Source organism: Xiphophorus maculatus, chromosome 11 (genome assembly GCF_002775205.1).
Source record: "Xiphophorus maculatus strain JP 163 A chromosome 11, X_maculatus-5.0-male, whole genome shotgun sequence".
Lineage (NCBI taxonomy): Eukaryota > Metazoa > Chordata > Actinopteri > Cyprinodontiformes > Poeciliidae > Xiphophorus > Xiphophorus maculatus.
Window position 1 is genome coordinate 24,442,864 of NC_036453.1, and position 23,135 is coordinate 24,465,998.

General features: G+C 37.5%; 3 protein-coding genes across 3 annotated transcripts in view; 1 reads left to right on the forward strand and 2 right to left on the reverse strand.

The window, feature by feature from the left end:
- Positions 1–170: 170 nt before the first annotated feature.
- Positions 171–11,215, reverse strand: stip1 (stress induced phosphoprotein 1). Its single transcript, XM_005800769.3, has 14 exons — positions 11,124–11,215; positions 7,426–7,635; positions 7,203–7,344; positions 6,258–6,399; positions 5,976–6,138; positions 5,764–5,890; positions 5,460–5,562; positions 4,496–4,616; positions 4,287–4,383; positions 3,491–3,615; positions 3,363–3,399; positions 3,170–3,273; positions 1,952–2,124; positions 171–1,869 (listed from the first exon to the last, which is right to left on the reverse strand). The coding sequence occupies exons 1-14, from the start codon at positions 11,130–11,132 to the stop codon at positions 1,797–1,799; spliced, it is 1,626 nt and encodes a 541-aa protein (XP_005800826.1). The 5' UTR covers positions 11,133–11,215; the 3' UTR covers positions 171–1,796.
- Positions 11,216–12,989: 1,774 nt separating this feature from the next.
- On the forward strand, positions 12,990–15,697 carry spata22 (spermatogenesis associated 22). The gene is made up of 7 exons (XM_014469428.2): positions 12,990–13,046; positions 13,327–13,464; positions 13,595–13,778; positions 14,116–14,491; positions 14,574–14,697; positions 14,788–14,885; positions 15,404–15,697. Exons 1-7 carry the CDS (start codon positions 13,007–13,009, stop codon positions 15,593–15,595), a joined length of 1,152 nt encoding a protein of 383 aa, XP_014324914.1. The 5' UTR covers positions 12,990–13,006; the 3' UTR covers positions 15,596–15,697.
- Positions 15,698–16,305: 608 nt separating this feature from the next.
- LOC102227853 (transmembrane protein 211-like) overlaps positions 16,306–23,135 on the reverse strand; it is a 130,151-nt gene continuing 123,321 nt past the window's right edge. The window contains exon 3 of the mRNA XM_005800808.3: positions 16,306–18,336. Within this exon, the coding sequence (XP_005800865.1) occupies positions 18,110–18,336 (227 nt within the window). The 3' untranslated portion in view covers positions 16,306–18,109. The remainder of the gene's footprint in view (positions 18,337–23,135) is intronic.

A 23,135-nucleotide genomic window follows, 5' to 3' on the forward strand; every position in this document is an offset into this window, starting at 1 on the left:
CCATAAATGCGCATCATGTTATGTACATAGATATGCTTTAAAAAGCAGACAAAATGTAGGTTTAAAACCCCCAATTGTACATTTCTGTGTATTGTAAGACATACTTTATACTATACTGATGTTTTTCATGCGAGATTTTTAAGAAGAAAAAAAAAAGCCACAACTGCCAGTTAACATACATTCAGATAATCTGTATTTTAGTTTACAGCTAATTTCCAATAGTACATGACTTTCCTGGGACTAATACAATTGTTGCATGTGGTTTATTACAAAATAAGGACCAGACGGGGGAGAATAAACAAATCCTGATATCTGCAGTCCACAATAACAGAAAACTGCAGAGAAATGCCCCTAGAGTGACGATGCAAAGACAAAACATATGAATCCCACTCTGAAACGGTGGCACAAATACACAGCGAAACTTGAGACGTTGAGGTATCCAAAGCCACACGTGGCAAACTCATCCATTGTAATATAAACATGTATTTATGCTTCAGCGGTCGAAGTCAAGCCGACTGAACCATGAAGAAACCGGTCGCTAACGTCTGCGAAGCAAAGCATTAAGAACAGATTGGGCAAACTTCAAGAACGACTTTTCCTGGTGTAATTCTCTCTTAAACTACCAGCAGGTTGTGCCAAAACTCTATTAAAACGCACCGGAGGCTACAATACAGAATCAATCAATAGATGTTTTCAGTAGGTGAGTCTTTGTGATGAACCGTTTAGTCAACATAAAATAAAAAGAAATTCTAAAAGTCTGCAGGTCAAGTATTTTGTGAAAAAATATCTCAAACCTATTTTTTAAAAAAAAGAAAAATGTAATGATACATTAGCAAGCTCTCTGAAGCCCTTTGTTTTGGGTTTAGTATAACTGACAAGATGAGAAACAGATGTTTAGATGAAGAAATGTAGAGAATCCCTTCATTTCCTGTTGGAATTAGAAATACCGTCCTATCAATTAAACTGCAGCAAGTACGTTAAACATTTTCTACCATTTGTCACATTTAAAAGCTCAAATAATACAAGGTTAACCAATGAGATTAAGCTATGATCCTGCAGGAAAATCCATTCCTTGTGTTCCCAATATGCTCAGATATTAGTCAGTGCAGCAGAAAAAAAAATTTGTCAGACAGGAAGAGCTACAAATTTAAAGTCCAAGGTTACTTGACAAACTGCAGTAGCTGACATTTCAATGCGTTTTAAGCAGATTTACACTTTGAATGAGGAACAGGGTGGATTCAGAGTTTCATAATATCTGTCAAAGCATGACAAAAAGAGGAAACGGAGGAAAATAAAGCTAATAAACCAGGATTACACCACACGCTTTTCATGAACTCGCATGTCGTATCAATAAGAAATGTTTAAAACTTACATTTCAAGCATGAACCAGCATGGACACAGTAAAAACAGCTTCTGGCGTAGATTTCCCCTTCAAACACCGAGCATAATGTCGTACTGCATTGTGATGTTTATTGATGTCTCACAGCATCTTTACATGTGAATTTGCTTCTTCTTTTTTTTTAGTTGATGTTGTCTGGAGTGCTGAAGTTTTCCAGAGTATATTACTAGATGCTTTTTTTTCTCTGCTTCCCAACACAATGTCAAAGTTGTGAACACAAATAAAAAAAAAGAGAAAAAATAATCATAATACAGACAAATGTCCCAGTCAGGCCGAGGGAACTATAATCTTGAATTTAAAAGGCAAGAAAGATCAGATGTATCATTTTTAGAAGAATCTGCGTTTGGTTCCACTGGTGTCTTAGAACTTCTTTACATACATGGATACTGGTTCCACATCAGCGGATGGCTATCAGTCCAACATCGATGAGTTTCTGTATCTTCTGAGCGATGACCGGATTCTTTAAGTGGCTGCGAGAAACAGAGGAAACAATAATCAGATCAAGTATTTCTGGAGATGTGCGGGTCGTGCGCCGTCAGCCTGCGGACGTACTCGCTGAGTGCCTGCGGGTCCTTCTGCATCTGTTCGAGGATCATGCGCATGGCTGGGTCGGACATGATCTGCTGGACCTCCGGGTCGGCCATGGCTCTTTTCTTCACCTCCTCTGGGCTGTCGTTCCTCATGGTTTGGCTGACCATGCAGCGCTGCATGCCTTCTGTGGCTTCCTACACAGAGCAGGGGATGGTTAAAGGGATTCTCCCTGACTTATTATGTACAGACATTAACTTATTTTATACAGCAAATGGCACAAATTCCAATACATTCTGTAGTGAATATTGTGTTATATATGAACCAAATCATTGCTATTCAGTCTGATCAAGTTTCTACATTTGTAGATTAATTTATTTGCTTTATAAAACAGACATGCTGAGCAGAATAGGTTAAGGCCTTGTCCACATGTATCTAGGGTCTTTATAAAAGCAAATATCTGTCACATCATTTAAAAAAATTAAACCACAAGTGAAACTTTTTCTGAAACCACAGAATAGGTTTTAGAAAAGTTGTAATTCACATAAACCTACACAAATCTGCCTGACTGTTGTTTTAAACATGCCAAACCCACAGGGGGCAGTGGAGCGCAAAGCTTAAACCCGTCAGCCAATCGGAATCCTTCAAAACAACGACTTCCGGTTAGGAATTAAATATGGCACCAGGAGGTTCATTTGTGTGGACAGTTATGTAGAACTTATTTTAGATAGTGTATTACAATATAAAGATACGAAAACATAAGATTGGGAATCAAAGCAAGTATGTGGATATTTTGGCATATTATTTGTTAAAGGCAGTAATGTGCAAAACCCCAATTCTCCGTTTTCCTATGGACACATGCAACACAATTCAGAGTTCTCTCAAATATCACTTTGGTAGGAGTTTTTATAAATAATCGTGTTTTGTAGTATAAAACTGAGTAACAGTTACGACGCGTCGGTCTTAAGCTAACAGAACTATCCTACTGGGAGAAATAATATGGACCAATATAATCTGGGAAGCAGTGTGGAGCTTGAGGAGGAATAATTTGACTTCCAATTGTTTCAATAATCCTTCAGAAATGTATTGGCAATGTTAGATACAATTATTCTCTAGCATCAAACATTGGATGTTTAAAAACACCTGAATACTCCAAACTTCACTTTAACGGTTGTTCACACACTTGGTGTTTTTAAGAAACCACGTGAATCACTTACAGCTTTTATGGCGTATGGAAAATACCTTTGAGGATGAATCCAGCTCTAATGCCTTCTGGTATGCATCCATAGCTTTGGAAAAGTCTTTCATGGCCTCCAATGCAGCTCCCTTACGTGTGTAGCCTTTAACTATGAGCAAATTCATTTTAATAGTTAGAAAAATCCCTGCTTACACTTTACACAGACATTATTTTTAGCTCATCACTCAAAATACTTACTGAAATTGGGCTCAAGTTTGATGCATTCTTCACAATCCTGATAGGGAAGAAACAAAAAAAATCAAATGTAAGCTCAGAGTGGAATAAACCAAATTGTGTTCAGATGTGCGTTTAGCGTAACGGTGTACCTTCAGGGCAAGCTGGAACTCCAGAAGCTTTGTGTAGCAGGCAGCTCTGTTACTGTACAGTTTGGCATCATTGGGGTTTCTCTTAATGGCCTCAGTGTAATGTTTCATGGCTAAGGGATAGTCTCCTGATAGAAAGGAAATAAACGGCATCAACTTTAGCCAGCATTGTAGCTCCGTAATCAAGAAAACTTATACAAACAGGGTTTTGCAAGGTTCACAAACTCAAAATTAAGATCATTATAAATTTAAATTTAAAACTTGTATCATAGCAGAAATGTGCAAAAGAGCCCACATAGTGCCAAGCATTACACGAACGGAATGAATCAAATGGGTTGCCCACAGAACTGATAAAATGGTGAAGATGAACGTCATCCAGCCAACCAGCGAGCTAGAGAGAAAAACTAGCTAACTAGGAAGAGTGAAATAATTTTCTCATTCCTCCATTTTGTCAGCAAGAACCAGAACCAATGGTTCCTGTGAATATAACTGCTAATATACCCTTGCTAGCTGGCAATATAGTCTTGCTAACTGTGTTTGCTAATATACCCTTGCTAGGTACCAGCAACCAGCAACCTCAAGCGACTCAAAAGCCCCCCCCCCCACCCCCCCAAACTCAAAAGTCCCATGAGACTGAATAGTTCTGCCACCACAATATCTTAGACTTGACATAACATATTTAAGGCCAACTTACATTATTTTTAAATTAACTTAAGACATTTCAAGGGCTTCATTTTAGATATATGAATTTAAGACTTTAAGGGTGCACAGACATCCTGAAGTAGACCACTTTACAAACCTTTCTGGAAGGCATCATTGCCCTTGTTCTTCTCTTCAAGCGCCAGTTCTGGGTTGATATAGGCTAGTTTTTCTTGCTCCTTTAAAATCTTCTCTGCCTGCATTAAGTGAAGTGAAAGTAAGTGAAATTTTAAGGCAGTGCTTACTAGAAACTGCCCACTTCTCATATGGTTAATTTAGATTTTTAAAGCTTCCCACAATCTACTGCACCTGTTGACATTTCTTCAACACATCAGGAGTCCGGTGCTCAGTCAAACTCTTGTTAAAGTATTGGATAGCTTCTTTGTATTTCTCTTGTTTAAAGTACGAGTTGCCGATTCGAGCCAGGGCCCTGCAAACAGAAGGAAGGATGTGTACTGATGGATCAGACATCTCAGAAAATTACAAGGGCATCCTAAAGTTGGAATATTGTGAAAAGATGTAATATTTGGTCACTGGTTTCAGAGAGTAAAATCCATCCCACATTACACAGAGTGAAATATTTCACCGTTATAGTTTACAGATAATAAAAACTCAAAATTCAGTGTTAATGGAAATTCAGTGCCACTCCCTAGTCAGGTAATTATGATGCATGGTTCCTACCAAACTTCATCCTTCCACTCAACTTTCTATCACTATCCAGCACTCTGAACAGTAGTTATCTTTTGTGCATTTGACTGGACAGATGTCTCCAATCCAGCTCGCAAGAGTTACTTGACTCTTGCTAGCTGGCTGTCCAGTCAGGTATCTTTATAGACCATTGACAGGCTCAGGAAACCTTTGCTGGTGTTTTCAGATAATAAACTCATTAGGGTGTGTCAACATGAGGCCCCTATATTATTTATAATAATCAGCAAAATTCCAAAAATTAAAGGCTTGAAATGTTTCACTATGTGTAATGAAGCTATTGAAAGCATGAGTTTCCTTTTCTGAATTGTACAACAAAAGGTATTAATTTTTTTCCACAATATTAATTTTCTTATAAATTAACTTAGGTAAAAAATTAATGAAATACATTGAAATTTGTTGTTGAAATGTAATGTGACAAATTTAAAAGTCTATATTTATGCAAGACATTGGTGAAGTTCATCTTAACAAAGCATTTCTATTAAGACTTTGGTGCAGTTATTTTTGTCATGTTTGGACCATCGATGCACCAAGATGCTCTTTGCTAATAAACAAACGAAGAACTTACTTTGCTATTTGTCTGTAATCTTCTCTGTTTTCTCGGCCGACATCAATGGCCTTCTCACACAGCTCTCTACACTTTTCAAACTCTCCCATCTCAAAATAGACAGCTGGGAAGAAAATGTTTGAGACAAACTTTAAGAAAGAAAAAAAAAAGCCAAAGGTAGACAGCTGAATTAATTTTAAATTACTGTAAGCTTGCATCAACAAGATTTTTTTTTTTACTTTTTTGCATCAGGAAACAGATATTTTTAAATATAGTTTGTTCAAATGTGAGTACATTAAGAACCAATATGTCTGAGTGTACAAACCTGCTTGATTAGACATGTATGTCATGTTGGTCGGGTCGTGCTGAAGTGCCTGATCATAATGTTTCAGTGCCTTTTCAAAGTCTTTATTCTTGTATGCAGCATTCCCCAGTTCCTTTTCCTTCAAAGCCTGGAAAGCAGAAGAATAACAAACGTCACAACCATGAATCATTAGAAGGAAAGATGGAAGAGGGATTCACTTTTAGCTCATTTACCATCTTTTTGTTTTCAGGGAGATCTTCCTCCTTGGGAGGAGGTGCTGGGGTCTCTTTGGGTTTGGGAGGAGAGGGGGCGGGTTCCTCTTCCTCCTCCATCTCTGATAGGTTCAACCCCAGGAGAACAGAGAGAGTCGTCATTACTCTTGGATCCTGCAGCTTCCTGCAAGAGCAATGAAAAACAGATTTATTTGAGTTCCTAAATTTACACAGTGCTGGACTTTCAGACAAAGAGTGAACATTTCCCAAGACCGCCAAGGCTTTTTGTCTTAAGCTACGTACGTGCCAAGCTCCGACGGTTTGTTCCTGAGCTGCTCCAGCAGTTCTCTGTAGCTGGGATCCGTTAGAAGCTCACGGGTCCGATGATCGTTCTCAAGCTTCTGATACAAGTTGGGCATGGCAAAGGGATTCATCATTGATTTCTCTGGTGAAGGACAAGATTACTTTATGAGACAACAAATAAGGAATCCTCCACAGGCGGTAAAGAGTTAAGCTCATTAGCTGGATCCGCTACATCAACATCTATAATGACCATTTTGTGAATGACTTTTTAAAATAAAACATGTTATGCAAATGTACCAATCGTTATTGCACTTTTTTAAGTAGAATAAAAATCTGATGTGCTTGAGGCATGTTCTTTGATACAGAAGGGAATCATTTCTTCATTTTCATCTTGCTTCAAAGCTGCTAAATCTTATTAAGTGTTTTTGGTCTTGTTTCTAGTGCAAACATCTTCTTAGTACACTTGTAATAAGACAAAACTGGTTTACAACTAACTTTTCAGCAAGGTATTGGCGCTTGTTTTAAGTGAATCATCCTTTGATATTAATGGAAAAGTACTAGTTCCACTGGCAGATTATTTCACTTAGTCTTGTTATAAGTAACATAGCCTGCCAGTGTACTTTTTAAAAAATCTATATTAAGGAATAACTGACATAAAACAACTTTCTGAAAAGTTACTTGTAAGTATAGTTTTGTCTTATATCATATGCACCAAGATATTTGCACTAGAAACCGGGCCAAAAAAATACTCTTAAGAATTTGTGTTTTTCAAGATCGTGAAACAATCTGCAGCATATTTTTTCCCTCTTATGTGGTAGTCTTTAGAAAAAAAATGGACTCAAAATCAAAGAAATCCTGATCGGCACATGCCAAACAAAACAGACTGTAGTGTTTATATCAGTGAATCTTTTTGTATAACCGAACTAAACAGTCATGCTTTTGTACCTGCAAGCCGAGCTTCGATATTCTGCAAACCCTCCTTCAGCTGCTGGTTGTTGGGCTCTTTGCGGAGCCCCTCCTGGTACGTCACTCTGGCCTCCTCTAGCCGGCCGAGAAACTCCAGAGCGGCAGCTTTGCGGGAGTACCCCTGCAGGAAACGTTGGAGGGTCTGAAATCAATTTCTTTCCTTCCGATTCCTCAAATCGTAGCAAGACACGAGAACTCTCACCTTGCCCCAGTCGGGCTTGATCTTGATGGTCTGAACGGCGTCCTGGAGAGCGTTCTCATAGTTGCCCTTTTTGGCGTAGGCAGCAGAGCGGTTGCTGAACAGCACATGGTTTGATGGATCCAGAGCCAAGGCCTCGGTGTAGCAACGGACAGCTTCATCGATGTTTCCCGCACTCAGCGCCTTGTTGCCCTGGTCTTTCAATGCTGACACCTAGAATTCACACGTTTTCTAAATGTTAGCACATACAGAAAGCCCAGTAGGAGCCAAATGCAACTTTTGACAGCTGCTACCAACGGATCTGAAAAAAGAACAGCTGTTTGTGCTGAGCTGCTGATACAGGAACGTATTCATTGTGCTTAATACACATTCTACAGGAGTAGAATAATAATAATAAAGGAGATTGCAACAAGACTTTAATGTAATTTGGAGGGAATATAAATGTGATAAATAGCTTAAGAACTGCATGTAGACCTCTTTAAAAAGAACTGGCATACATTATAGATTTGATGGATTCGCTTTGATGTTTAACCAACAACTTATCCTGTCTTAACAGTAATAACACTAAAGAACATGAGAAAGTGATAAAGTAGTATTGATCCACACTACTTCGACCAGAGCAGTCCAGCTCCAGACCCTGAGGACTGATTTTGATCAATATTACCTTAAAACTCACTAAATGGATCCCAGCATCTAAATCTTCAAAATAATTCATAAACGTCACTACTCAGGATGGGCGTGGCTATTTGTTGATGTTTTTTTATCCCCCACAAGCATCGTCTGAAAAATTGTTTTCTGAGCTTTGTGTTGATGCTGTAATTGTTCTAAGCACTAAAAAAAAAAACTTGAAAAAGGACAGAACTGAAGTTTGTTTTGCAAATATCTTCAAATAAATCCATCCATAAAACTCTAAAGTACTTACTACTTTTTTTTTTTTTTTATTTCAAAAAGCTGCTAATATACCTCATAAAACCATTCCAAGTCATAAGCAGATACTTTCAGTGAGTCTGTGGTTGTAACTGTACTGGCCATCACCTTGAATATTTCTTCAATGTTAGCAGCATAACTATGGCAATACTCTGAACAATAGATCAGTAAAGGTATTTTAAAAAATCAGCCATGTGTTTTTCAAGTACCTACAGTTGAAAGAAAAATTGCACTAAATGGACAACTTTTATTTTCTTCAAATTCAGAAGTTTGCATCCACTATGTTTGTACACTATTATACTATTACATTAATAATAATAATAATAATAATAATAATAATAATAATAATAATAATAATAATAATAATAATAATAATAATTGCACAAATCAAAAGAAATCAGCAGAGCTGTCGGTAAAAGCATCCACAACTCTGGGTCACAATTTCAATACACCTCAAGGTGCCATGTTAATCTATTCAAACATTTATATGCAAATACAAGGGAATGTCCAACCCTCATACTGGAAGGAGATGAGTTCAATGTCCCAAAGGTCTTTTGGTGTGAAATGTATGAATCGATCTCAGAACGAAAGCAAATGACTGTGTGAAGACGTTAGCCGAAGCTAGCAAGAGATGATGAAGCAAGTCCTGAGAGCTGAAAGGCCACTTAGCCACGAAGAAGCTATTATTACAAGAGCAACATTAAGAGATTGCAGTTTGCAAATGCACTAAAGAACAGATGTCTTAGTGTTGGGAGACATGCTCTGCTGTCTGATGATAATAACATTTAAGTGTTTGGTCGTAATGTCCTTTGTTAGACTGGACAGGAAACAGGGAAAGCTATGAGCAGTGGCATCATGTTGTGATGTAGGAGGAATAGGTCCACTTCACAGATAGATTGTATCAAGAAGAAAGATCATTATTTGTAAATATTGGGCCATTTAAAACTGTTCGTGTCTTTCAGCTTTGTCTCTAACCAAACTTCTTATTTAAAAAAATATATATATATATTACAACTGGCTAGATCTGGCGTTCAGGCAAAGAAACAACTTGGGCAATAGTATCTTAATGTCTTTACTAGAACATTATAATGCCCTTCTAATATAAGCATCATTAAATATATTGCTGACATAGAACGCTTGAATGCCTGGAACTTATAATTAGAAGTCCAAATACCACAATCCAAGCAGTTCTTGCAGACATAATACTATGATCACATTAAATTTGCAATATATTGTGAAACACAAGAGGACAAAACTCTGATCCCAGCCTCAGAAAATTTGTGGGCCGAGTTGAAAATATTTGTGCAAGCAAGGCACCCTACAAATGTCAGATGTTAAAATAGAAATGGGTAAAAACTACAGCAAATTACTGTGAGAAGTCTGTGGGATGGTATCCAAAATGTTGCCCTAGCTGATCTAAAACAAAGAAGAAAAAACTGATTAAAGAAAAATTTAGTCTGAATTACTGCGAGAAAAAAAGAAAAGGTATTTTATAAAATGTTTATAAAGCTCAACTGTACTTCACCTTGTGTATGCTATTTCTAGTCATTAAAAAAAACTATAATATTTTATCTTAATTTCTCAAACTACTTAGTTTATAAAGGAATACAATGAAAATGCATGTTATGGCCTAAAGTATAACACAAATATTTCAAGTAATAACTGTAACATTTAAAGAAGATTTATTGAGAGCAACAAGCAGCACACACAGCAAATTAAATACAGCCTTATGGCTTCTAGGCTAGGTCAAATTTATTTTCTATAACCTGTTAATATAAAACTTCATATTCTTGAGAATATACGCACTTTTATCCGTGCAGTGCGACTGTCTCAAGCTATGTGTACACTATGTTCCGTTATATACATCGAATAGTAATTACAGAGCAACTCAATACTTTACTAACTACGGCGACCGTTCAAAACATGTGCCATCATCTGGAAACCTTTCGACTGAAAACTGGAAAGTTCGAGAGGTTACGACAGTCTCTGTCGGCGTGCGGCTGTAGCCATGACAGCGGCGCCGTGTGCTAGAATTATCCTCCGGTCTGAGCGTGAGCTCGTGCTGAAGCAAGTCCCAAAAAGCACTGCAGCACGTACCGCAAGAGAAAAGTTTAAACAGACAGTGCCACTCTTCCTCAATAAACAAATGAATGAAACAAGTCCAATAAAATCCATATCCTTCAATGAACTTAAGTCCTCGCGGTGTGAGCTCCATTAGCTGTCGCGCAAAGGTTAGCTAACTCTAGTTTCACTGAGACGTTTCACCGTCAAGGATATTGAAGTAATTGAAGCACTACTTTGAAACGATAAAGTAATAGCCCTGAAACCAGAAGCAGTTTTATTGGGACATCCTGCGATACTGCGAACCAATATAACGAGCTAGCGTAACGTTTAGCCAAGACTGATTTATCTCTACGAGGTTAGCTGCAAACAGAAGGCTGATCAGTTTTTGGTTAACTGATCAGCCTTCTGTTCGTATTTACCCATTGTAAATTCATGACGTAATTTCACTGTTAACAGTTTCCAACATATTTCGTATTTTCTAACGGCTTTAGAAAAGCCCACTCTCCAATCTAAATGGCTGCAGTGAATGACGCTAAGCTAACAAGCTAAGAAACGCTGAAATCTCTCAACGCTAACGCTAACTGACGACGCTAACCTACAATATTTTGTTGGCAAATGTTGCGAATTGAGCTTAAACGAAACACGCTAAAAGATTTGGTTTAAACGCCGAAGCTAACAACAGACAAGGAAATAAGTTAAGGGACACTTACTTTCTCCATGGTGCACGCATGCGATTCTTTCCAGAAACTACTTCGGACCAGCGCCTCCCCCTGAACAATGTGTGCAAGTTGCCAGTTTGGGATGTAGAAAATCTGCATTCTGTGCGTGGGGCAGAGCCACAGCACCAATATAAACTCTACTATCTGAAACTTCCAGAAGTCAGGGGGGGGAATTATACTTAAAGCTGTCCTGCTCAAGATATGTTTTTTTTCTCCTCCAGATTCTCCATGTTGTGTGATTCATTACATGTCATAATATTCATAATATTGCAGATCAACAAACCTTCGTAGAAACTTGCATACTAAAAAATAAACTTGTGATTTTTTTGTATCAAATAATCATCTAATAATGTGATTAAATAAACTTGTACACATTAATAAAATAATAACCGATTCGTTTTTTGACAATTGGAAAAAGATTGTCCTTTTTAGATGAAGGTAAAAAATAAGTTGTTGTTTTACGTGGCTAAAGCCATTACAGCCGATAAGGTCGTCACGTCTAAAAACATTTAAAAATATGGCATGTTTCCACACAAAATGTTTTAAAGGAAAAAAAATAACAAAATGATCTGATTCATTCTAATTCTATTCAGAAATACTTTTCTTTATCCTAAAGTACATGTGTCAAACTGCAGTCCTGTCCTGCAGTTTTTAGATATGCCACAGGTACAAAACACTGGAATGAAATGGCTTAATTTCCTCCTCCTCCTGTAGATCAGTTCTCCAGAGCCTTAATGACCTAATTATTCTATTCAGGTTTGGTGCAGCAGAGACACATCTAAAAGTTGCAGGACGCTGGCCCTTGAGGACTGGAGTTTGACACCCCTGCAAAGTGAAATTAAATGTTTAAGTTATTCTAGTAACTTAAAAGTCGTTTAGGATGGTGATACATTTCCCTATGCTCCAAACAGTGGAGAAAACTCTTGTCACTTGAACTTTCGATGGTAGCTCAGGAAACAAATTTCAGACCATAGAACATAATAAAACTTTATTGCCGTTTTGAATACATAACCTTTGTGGGCCCACACTTGCTTGTGGCATCCAGAATTCTCAAAAACTATGTATTGTATTAATCTCTCAAATATCTAAACTAATTTAAACTCAAGGTCTCTGTAACCCATATCACTTATGTAAACATTTATAGAAAGCTTCGTCCTAAAAGTATATTTTGTCCATCAAAACAGTGAAAAGTAATACAAGTTTGTTTGAAAGGATCTCATAAAAGAAAACATAATTCACAATGAATAAATACCATAGCATCAAAACATTTTTACAATGTCATTTGAACCAATAGTTTCCCTGGTGGAGGCCACTTGTAATCGATATGAAAGGTAACAATGTGCAAAAATATGCTTCTGAAATTGCCAGGATCCTAATTAGCTGTATTAAGAAGTCCCGAACTTACTTGCGGATCGTGAACGCATCATTACTGGTGGCGCGTGAACCAGTGGCGCTTTCCTCTTTCCAAGGCACTGAACTGAAAAATAAACTGCGTCATTATCTCCTCGGTTACCTTGCAAACTTTAGGTAAGAAGACCAAGTTGTATGTACACTAATTTCTTAAAAAGATAAAGGATAATAAAAGTAAACCGTTGCCACATTTCACATCCGTTTCTAAGTTTAACAATCTCACCAGTGCAATTTGCTAGCATAACGTATAGCTCACGGTAATAATGTTACAGTAAATCTTTTATGAACTTGTAGAAAGCTTAAAAACTGGGTAACTGGTTACTTTTCCCATTGTGTTTGTAAGAGCAATGTCCAACACACACTAGAGCTATCTTTAAATTAGTTTTTGCTGTATATTCCTTCTTGTTCTGCTAATATTGTCAGCATCCGCTAGCGGAAAGAACTGCGGGATTTTGTGACCAAACATGAGGAGACAGGAACAGCCGCTGGACCGACCAGCAACAGGTTTGTTAAAAAATATTTCAGTGAAAAGAAAACAAAAATGGTCGTAGTTATTCTTCCAGTATAGTTTGTATGTGACGTCTTTTTTTATTTATATTTATTTTTTTTAAGTTTGTGCCAAATATGAAGAGATGTCACTTAACAAATCTTACTTTCATGTATTCTGTTTGCTTTCTTATTCTGAAAAAAAAAAAAAAATAGAGCAACTCCCTCCACCCCAATCCAGTTGTCTTGGTAAAAATAAGTTAAAAAAGGAAAGTGTTTTCTTTGCTTTCTCTGTTAGGCTACCTGCCTGTGTCACTCTTTAACCAGAGGAAGAGAAACAGAATTCCTCTGAAATCTGTTCCTGGTGAAAATGAGTTCTTTTCCCCAAGTGAATACATGGCCAGTACCAGTTCAGCTGCTAGTGTAGGTCCCTCAGGTAATCACTCTTAAAGCCTGTAGTCACGCTTCTGTCACTAGGTGGCGACACATTCACAGAAAATGTTAACAATACCAGACTATCTTTGGGACTTTTTTAATCTCCTGGGATGTATTGTGTGTCTTTTCAGCTACGTATGAATGTTACCAGGCCTCAGATTCTTCTCCTACTGGTCCTCAAAGCCATCAGTGGAACAGAAAAGGTGTCCCAGAGTCTGCTAAACCCCAGCAGTATGGCAACAGACCTGCTCCTGGACCGTCTACAATGAGAACCTATGCACCCATAGCACATCCATACAAAGCTGAGACTAAGAGGTGCTTTTCAGTGACTCACTGACCATCAGAATCTCTTGTGAAAACTTTTATGACACAGCAACATTCAAAGTAAAATAAAACAGTCTGCTTTATGCTAATGCTATATTCAGAAATATTTTTAGCTGCATTGCTTTCATAGGAAAAGAATGCCAGAAACTCATGTGGTTGTGAACAGTTCAAGTGTTTGAATAAAAGTGGGATAGTTCACAGAATGTTCAATGCAATAACTTATGACAAGCAAATAAAGGCAATTTGTTTTATTCAAAATAAGGAAACTTGCTTCTTTTTTTTTCACCTTTAATTAAATTACTAAAATATCATTATTGTGTTGCTTCAGCTCCATGACGGGCCAGTCCAGCAATCCAGCCGGACAATGGGTTTCGAGCTCCGGTGTTAGTCCCAGACATAGCCAAATTCAACATCCCTATGGCAACAAGAACACCCAAAGCAAGCCAGCACAGCATGCAGGGTTCTCTCAGACGGCCCAGCAGTCGTCCAACAAACAAACCTTCCCTGCACGTCAGTTTTCCCATCAGTCCAGACCTCTTCCTCCTCCTGAAGCTCCTCCACCCAGCACGCTGGGTGGAGGCCCAGCTGCACAGCAACCTAACAAGTCCTGGAAATTTACTAACAGCTTTGAGCATCAAAAATCAAACTTTATTGCAAAAAAAAGTTCGAATCAACCTCCAACAGCTAAACCAACCAAAAATGAGGTAGAATGTTACATGTGCCGCATGTAACTTTCTTAAAATAATCATTTACAGTGCACTATTTTGATTGTTTTGCTGTTTTCAGAAGGAAAGTGTTCCAGCGAAGCAGCCTATGGAAAACTCCCTGAGGATCCTGACCACAGTTATTAATGGAATGAGACACTGGAGCCAGTTTAAAGATAAAATTCCTTTCTTATTCGAGATATTTGGTTAGGGAATATGAAATTCCTTCTGCTTACTGCTCGTTTGTGATATTTCTAAACAACTTTAAATAGACAAGTTGTGACTTTTCCCCACAGCCACTCTGGACTCTGCAGTCACTTTGGGGCGCTACGGAGCCAAGAGCTTTCTACTGAGAGACGGGAAGGATGTGCTGCAGTGTGTCTTCTATGAAAATGTGAGTTTAAAATCAAATGTAAACAAGTGAGTCACAGTAGATTGTGTCTGTTCAAATATATATTTAGTTAAGCCACATTGAATAAGATGGTTGTGGTGCAATTTATTTGAACCAAATGATGTAAAAAAAAATACATTTGCTTGCAAATATATTCATAGCTCTTGCTCTTTTTTAAAAACTGTTCATGTGACTAGCACAAAACTCAGTCTAGTAGTTATACAAATGTTTAGTGTTTAGCAACTTATTCCTGGATTTCAGATTTTTATTTGGAAAAGTTTATCATTTTCTTTTCTTTTCACAATTACATTCTACTTTGTCCATCTCACAGAATACCACTGAAATATACTGAGGTTTGTGGCTATGAGGCGTCAATGTCGTTATTATAATAATTTTTATTAACATCTTCTCCCATCACGTCAAACTCTAAAACCTTCAGACATAATAAACAGCACAATGAAATAGCCTTACTGTTTGCTTTTCGCTTTGTTTTGTTTTTTCCTCCATTTGATGTCCGTCAGGAGCAGCTGCTGCCGCGCCTCATTCGAGGTCAGATCCATCGCTGCGTCGGCAACTACGACCGCAGCAGAGACGTCCTGATATGCGTGTCTGTTCGAGCCGGTCAGCCGTCAGAGCAGAGGAACGCTCTGGAAGCTGTCAAAGTGTCGGATGCAGAAATGAGAACGCTGGTCAAGACACTCAGCGAAGTTTGAGCACAAAATGGTACAAAATACTGTTTGTCCAGCTTCTTGTGCAGATATCTTACTACACTTGAAATAAGATGAAACTAGCTTACAAGTAGCTTTTCAGCAAGACATAGGAGCTTGTTTTAAGGCAATTATTCTTTAATATTGATTAAAATAAGAGTATTAGTTTGACTGGCAGATTTTTTTCACTCCTAAGATATTTTTCTTCCAGTGGAACTAGTACAATTTTACCAACATTAAGGTATTATTAACGTAAAACGAGCTCCTTCATATTGCTGAAAAGTTACTTGTAAGTCAGTTTAGTAGTTTTTAGACAAAAATATGTAAGAGTAAGGTTAATTAAGATTGCGTGTTTTAGCAGTGCAGCGGCTGTTGTCATTGGTCAACATTTGAGATTTATAAGTACATTTCTATATGCTTGGTTTGTTGAAAAAGAAAGGTAGCGTTAACAAAAATATTGTTATTGTTTTTGTCATTTTCCCTTCAAGGTTGCAGCTTCCATACTTGTATTGTGTTAACATTTACATGTTCTCCTTTCCTGTTTCTATGGTTTTCTGTGAACAAATATAACGGAAAGTAAAGCGCCTGTTTTTAGAAGTTATGAAATTCTTTTTATTACAAAGAAATGCCACAATAACAACACACAAATTAATTCGGTTAAAACCTAAAACCAATCAGTTATCTGAAACTGAAAAATGGGGCAGTTAGGAATAAAGTGATATCAACAACAGTTAGTTTATTTACAGTCAAATTCCACAATGAAAAAAAAAAAATCAACATATTTTCTCTACAAAACACTTTTTTTTTCACCAGTGCTGAGACTTTACACATAATTGTCCAACAAATAATGGAATGAGTCCAACGTTGTTATCCCAGTAAAGCACAGTATGAGGTCCAGTACACTACTTACATTTCTAGTTCTCATTAGCTTTAAAATATGGCAACAAAGTCACATTAATCTTTCAATTTATGTCAGTATTGAAGCCCAAATTGGGAGATATTTTAAGGTTTAGTCTGTTAGTAAAACTCTGATCAATAGCTGAATATGAATCTTCTTAAACACTCGCTGAAAATGGGGGTTGGGTTGGAAGAAATTGGCAGTGAACGGGAACAGTTAATTGTGAATATTTTGTACCAGAACTTCAAAAGCGGAAACTGGATCATATTTCACACATCATTTTGATCGTGTGCCAGCTTAATTCATAAAAAAAAAAAAAATGGATTCAGAGAATTAATGTTAGCTGAGCGTTGTAGCCGCTCCGTGAAGCAGTTTGAGTGATTCACCTTTTCAATAATTTGCAGATGCAGTTCAGGGGATAATTTAAAACGAGTGTGTCGCTTTCTACGCGGCTATTATCCTCAAGGATTCAAATACATCTTTTCTCTTTTCAGCATTTCTCCAAACTATGATCACACACTGCATGAAGTACATAAAAACACCTTACCACCGAGAGGAAAAATAGAAGAGAAAAAACACATCACATGACACAACGGAATCCTCAGTTTTCAGCAGAGAGAGATCAATACCTGATAACTGTATGAAACTTGTCTTTGTAATGTCAAAAGGCACAAGTTGGTCAGATCACATTGAAAATCTAGATCAGCTGTTCTACCATTAACAAAGCCCATCTTTTCATGCAGTTTTAGACACAATCCCTACATCTCCTGGCATTTTGCAACATCTTCTTTCCTGAATAAAAGTTTAGTATCGGGTGTCATAGGCAGAGAAAACAAGCACATCACACAAACAAATCTGGGGAATAGGGTGACAAAAACACGCAGCGTGTTCAACATTTTTTTTTTTTTTTGTCTTTTTCCTTTATCTTATAACAGCACCCCTCGGAAACAACTACCTGTTATGACTTTCTTCCTTTTAGGACAGGAAGCTGATCTTTAAATTGTCCATTCAGTGGACCACTGTGATCCTTTTCTTTGCATGAGGAACTCAACTCAGTCTTTGAAAGCTGAATGTTGTTTTGACTCCCACTGGTTAATTCAAGTCCCAAGAGAAGAGGGCAAAAGAAAAAACCTTCCAAATATCAAAGTTCTTATTTTAAAGAGTTGTTTAGCACTTCAGAGTATTTACGATCAATTCATTTTAGAGACAACTCATTTAAGATTCAAATGCCTCTGTCTGTACAATTTCCTTTAAATCCTTGAACTGTCCTTATTGCCTCTTTGTCAAGCTTTCTTAGTAAAAAAAAAAACTTGCACTGAAACATTAATGTGGCTGAAACCACAGAGCATCATGCTTCCATTCGGAATGTTATATGCTTTCATTCAACAAAAACAAAACAGAAAGTTCACTGTTTAAAAAGAATTTTAAATGACTTCAATTTGAGTTCATAACATTACAGAAGCAGGAAGACAGCATCTTTTTTTCTATGTACGTGTTTGTGTTCAGCCTCAGCTGTCTCTGGGCAGAGCTTCTTCCAGGAACTTTGCTAGGCGTCTCCTTAGGACATCATGTCCCGGGACATATAAAGCGGTCAAGAGTAAAAGAGGAAAAACAAGACGGAACTATAACAGAGTGGGCAATGGGGTGGGGGACAGCTGCTCCTTCGGTGCATATTTGGCAAAAAAGGGCAAGAAGACGGTGAGCATGACTCCAACGATAGCCAGCATGTAGCCCCAGCCGATCTGGCACTCGCCGGCGTAGTAGATGTCAGCGTCTCCGCAGAAAGATCGGACCAGTGAGGAGTTAAGGCCAAAAGGGTACACCAGCAGACCAGTGGCCATGATGAACACTGCAAAGAGAACAGAGGGGGAAAGGGAATGTTAGAATGTACTACAAAAGAGAGGAAGGACTTCACACAAAATGTGTTTCAAGGATAAAAGATGTTGCTCTGTGAAATATTTTGGATCTACTTCAATGTACTTTGCAGAAGTCCATGTGTTATAAGTAGTTTACATTTCTAAATACATCTAGATTTTGCATATTTAGTCTTAAATTAGTTTTGGTTAAGTGTTACACTTAAACTTATGTTAAACTTATTGCTTCTTTTTAACAAATAAGCCACTTTCAACCAAAATTTGAAGCCCAACATTATTCACACTCTTAGTAGATTGACAAGAAATGTGAGACTAACCAAGAAGTTTGTTTCTAATAAGAAATGAAACATAAAACAATGTAAAAGTAGTATCAAATTTAAAAAAAAATTATTTATTTTCTTCTGAGAAATCAGTTGAAAAAAATCTTTATCAACTGCTGAGGAGCTTTATTGAAAGTTTCCTCTGATAACATTCATCTTTTGTGGTTGGAAGACCTCCATGCCATCACACGAATCTGTAGCTCCCTGGGCAGATTCTCGGTTAGATATAATCCATCGTATGGATAATTTTGGTCTTAACAGTATGTTTAACAAATATAACTTATTAAGATATTAAGTTAACTTACTTGTGATAGCTCATGTAGGGTCTTACATTTTAAGAAATAATTACCTACATTTCTGTTTTAATTTTGTTAATGTACAAGAACTTTTATTCCCAAATGACTGTATGCAATATGACTAACTGTTATATTCACTAATGCCCACTTGGTGGCAGTAGATGGCTAGCTTAATTTGCCAGTAGCAGACAGATCTTTGGTGTTTTAACACCCAAAACAAAATTTGCACTGTTACTTACATAAAAAATAAATCTCAACCTACATTTTCAAACGTTTAAAAAAGTTTAAATGTTTAAAAAGCTGTTATTTCATTATATTGTGTTTTTTGGGGGGTTTCTTTTTGTAAGTTAGTGAAGAAATTAACACAGCTATTGTATAAATGAAACCTTTTTAACCAGTACTGTGATCCACTTCCTCAGACATTATCATCTGCACCTGCAAAGCCTGAGAGCAGCTCACGTTTTACAAACCGAGCCAAGTCTCCTGCTCCAAGCTGCCAAACATTTATTGACTGTGCTACAGACTGTCATGGATGCTCTTAGTTATCCTGAGAACAGGCTGGGTTTCCATTACATTTCTAAGTACTTTTAGAACTGAAGAGCTAATGTTACTGAAAAACTGTGAACTTATGATAGTGAGGAACTTAAAAAGAAATACTACAAAGATTTCTTTCATCACTCTATATTGATTTTGTCAGAGTTATTTCGTTCAAAGGTAGCAGCTTTAAGCTCTGGGAGACTGTATTCATGCAATAGCTGTAAGAGCATAGATGTATGAAGATTGAATCAATGGTTGCTGAGGACAGTAAACAGCTAGAGGTGATGCTCAAGGTACACTCCAGAAGCTTTGGGAACCATAGCTGGAGAAAAATGCGGGGAAGCACAAAAGTGGTATAAATCGATTAAGAAAAGTTATCTGTTGGGTGAGCTTTCAGTCTGTTGCAATATCTCTCAAAAATAGAGTTTCTTTTAGTAGCAGACTACTACTTGTTTTTTTAAAGGGTAGCAGCTTGGTAGCTATTGTTTTTCAAGCACCACTACTGTACATTTTAAAACATTAGTACAACAATTTGGACTTTTTCATTTGTAGCGTCAAGTCATAAAAATGTAGAAAAAAAAGAAGAAAATCCATTGTCGCTACCTGGTGGGGTGAATGACGAGGTGTAATTATGCAAACAAACAAAACCCAAGAAATTGGAATCTCAGGAAGGTTTGGGGTTTCTCAAAATCCAATATGGCCGACTCGCACATAAAACGCAGTTTTCTCGAATTTTTGACTCATTGTTTCCCAATAAACCTTATGCTTAACTATATAACATTTAGTAAAAATGTTTCTACAGAATCTGAAAGTACAACATGCAGAAATATATTGTTGTTATATTGCTAGTAGTCACAACACACTAGTGTTGAATACACCATGAAAAATAATAAACATTTCTTTTGAAAACAAAGGAAGTACAACAAGTAGCACAGTGTGCGGTCCATGGTTCCTTCGTTTTAGAATTTTTCCTTTTAGCTCGGTGTATCAACCAAAACCAGTATCTCAGTGCTGTCCCCCTAGCTCTCCATGTTTTATCTGTATTGTGTAACAAAAAAAATCAGGACTGTTAGAAAAATCAACAGAGGATTGAAATCACAACGGCTGTCTCAAAGAAGCAGCAGCCAGAGTCATGGTCAGATCTTATCAAGCAGACCTGGACGGAGTTCAAGACGTTGTCTTGATCAGATAAAAATAAAATAAAAAATTCTGAAGGTTGAAAGTATCTCTGCAAGCCTTTAACAAGAAAGTATGGCTTAAAAAAAAACCCAACAAAAAACTGGTAAAGTCCACCACAAATCAAACGGATCAAGTTAATCAGCAAAGAACTCCCTAAAATTTCTTTGACTGATGTTAAAAGAAGCAAACTGGTTGACAGCCTGAATTTATCCTAAAACGAATGGATAACGCAGAACAGTGTGACATGTATTTTGTGACAATCCTTCAATTAAGGCCAGGGAAACTGAAGCATCTGCGTAGCTGCCACCGCTGGGCGTACAAGCCTAATTTCTAAAGGATCTTACATGGCCCAGTGGCCTAATCTTAAGAGGAACGCCCAGCGCGCTTGAAGAGGCTGGCATGACACGAAGACGCCACGCAGGGGGTCTGAAGCCTGAACAAGCTCATTGCTCGTCCCACCAGGGCTTCTATTTAACATGGCAAAATGAATAACAAACCTTGGAGTCCACTGACATTGTTGGCTGACACCACAAAGGACTAACTGGACTTGTGTTAGTCACAGGAAGAAGATGACTAACTTTAGCAGGGGAAAAGAAAAGTCACGCAGTTACGAGGCTCAGAAAGACTCAACAATTTATCATCAAACAAAGACGAGAAAAGTTCCTCATTTAAACCCAAATGTGGGACTGTGAAAGAAGCTAGCACTGCAGCAAACAACCAGAAAGGAAGCAGTGAGCTGCTTAATTATTTGCTTTCTAATAGCTGACGGTACAAATTCCCAAATTAAAAGCCTTCATATATGAGAAAAGAAGAGCGAGATAAGTAAAATGTGTTGGAAAAGCACTCATGACGATCAAATCAACAATTTGTTTTATTCCTGGCTGCATAAGGAGGTAAGATTAATGTCTCGTAAGGCAGTGAATAATGTAGAAGTTTCAAAGTTAAATGGGGATCCATGCAGGTTTCACCCAACTCAAATGGTAAGACATGATTTTTTAAAGATGCATTTCCCCCATTGATAGCTGGAGACAGTTCCAATCAGAAGCACACATAAATTTGGGGGCTTTATAAGAATTTAAACCATTTTTAAAATCAGGGTGGACTCTCATCATCAGATAAAAAAGAAATGTTTACACTTTTAAAGAACGACACATGCGTAAAATTTAGCTTTTGTCCATAACAATAGGAAGTATTTTCAGAAGGAAAGAATGCCTTAGAAACTGCTAAGCATTGTGGTGGCTGTATCATGCTCTATTCCTCTTTTAGCACCAGTACTACTGGTAGCATTAGACAAAGTTTATGAAAAAGGTTATGTAATTGAACAATTTCCAAATTCACTTCAGCTAGATGTTTGAAATATTGGCACATCATGATCTCAAGCAGGCATCAAAACTGGTTTTTAGAATTGCTGAAAAAATGTAATAGTTTCTTTTTTTAAATAGTCTCAACTTCAACAGGATTAAAATTTTGGGGACTATCCTTACATGCCCAGTGTCAGTGACTTTCTGTTTCACTCCCAGCGACAGAGTGCGATTGCAAAGACCTTCTGGAGAAAAGTTTGATGGTAAACAAGACAAAGATTGAGCTGTTTGGGGATAAAAAGGAAGGTTTAATGATTTTAAACCCAAGGAGATTCTACCAACTGTCCAACATGGTGGGAGTAGCATCATTCTGAGGGTCTTCAGCTGAACTAACATTATCTGCTACAGCTGATAATGGATTGGACGTTCCAGTTGGTCAATGATTCCCAAACACACGTCCAAACTGGTGGACGTGTGTTTGACGTGTTCCAAAATGTATATATCACGCTAACTTTAGACCCTGTTTCAAAATGCAAATTCAGTTAGCTCCACCCATTTAAGGTTTTAAAAAAAGAGTTGACAAATAAAGCTAGAGTAATACAATAAATTTAAAATATGTGTGGCTCACGTTCACCCTGCTACATTCAAGATCCATGGATTTAATAGTTTCTCGGTTGTCGCCTTTTTTTCCACATGTACCTCAAAAGGCTGGAGAGGAATTTACCATCCTTGGGTAAATATGGTTTTATGGGCGTGTCCCAGATAAAGACAGCACAAAAGGAAAACAAAATCAAATAAAACAGAACAAGAAACACAGACCTACTTTACAAAGAGTCACTTTTACCAGCTTAATGAGCCGAATTAACCTTGAATCTGGTTCTCAGTGGTGTAGCAAGAAATGGAAAGCAGCTCCCCGACATGGTAAAATAGGCTCGCAGCAGTGAAAATGAGAGAAAGAGATTGAATGGGATTGTGGAGCAGGAAGGTGTGTGATAACCTGGCATCCAAGCGTGACAGCGAATCACTTTCATCCCAGACCTCTAACACAGAAATCACTGGCTCAGTTTATTACAAAAACTAAGACGATCACAGGAGTGCTCACATGCTGCATTTTCACCAGTTCGGCCGTAGAAATCTGTGA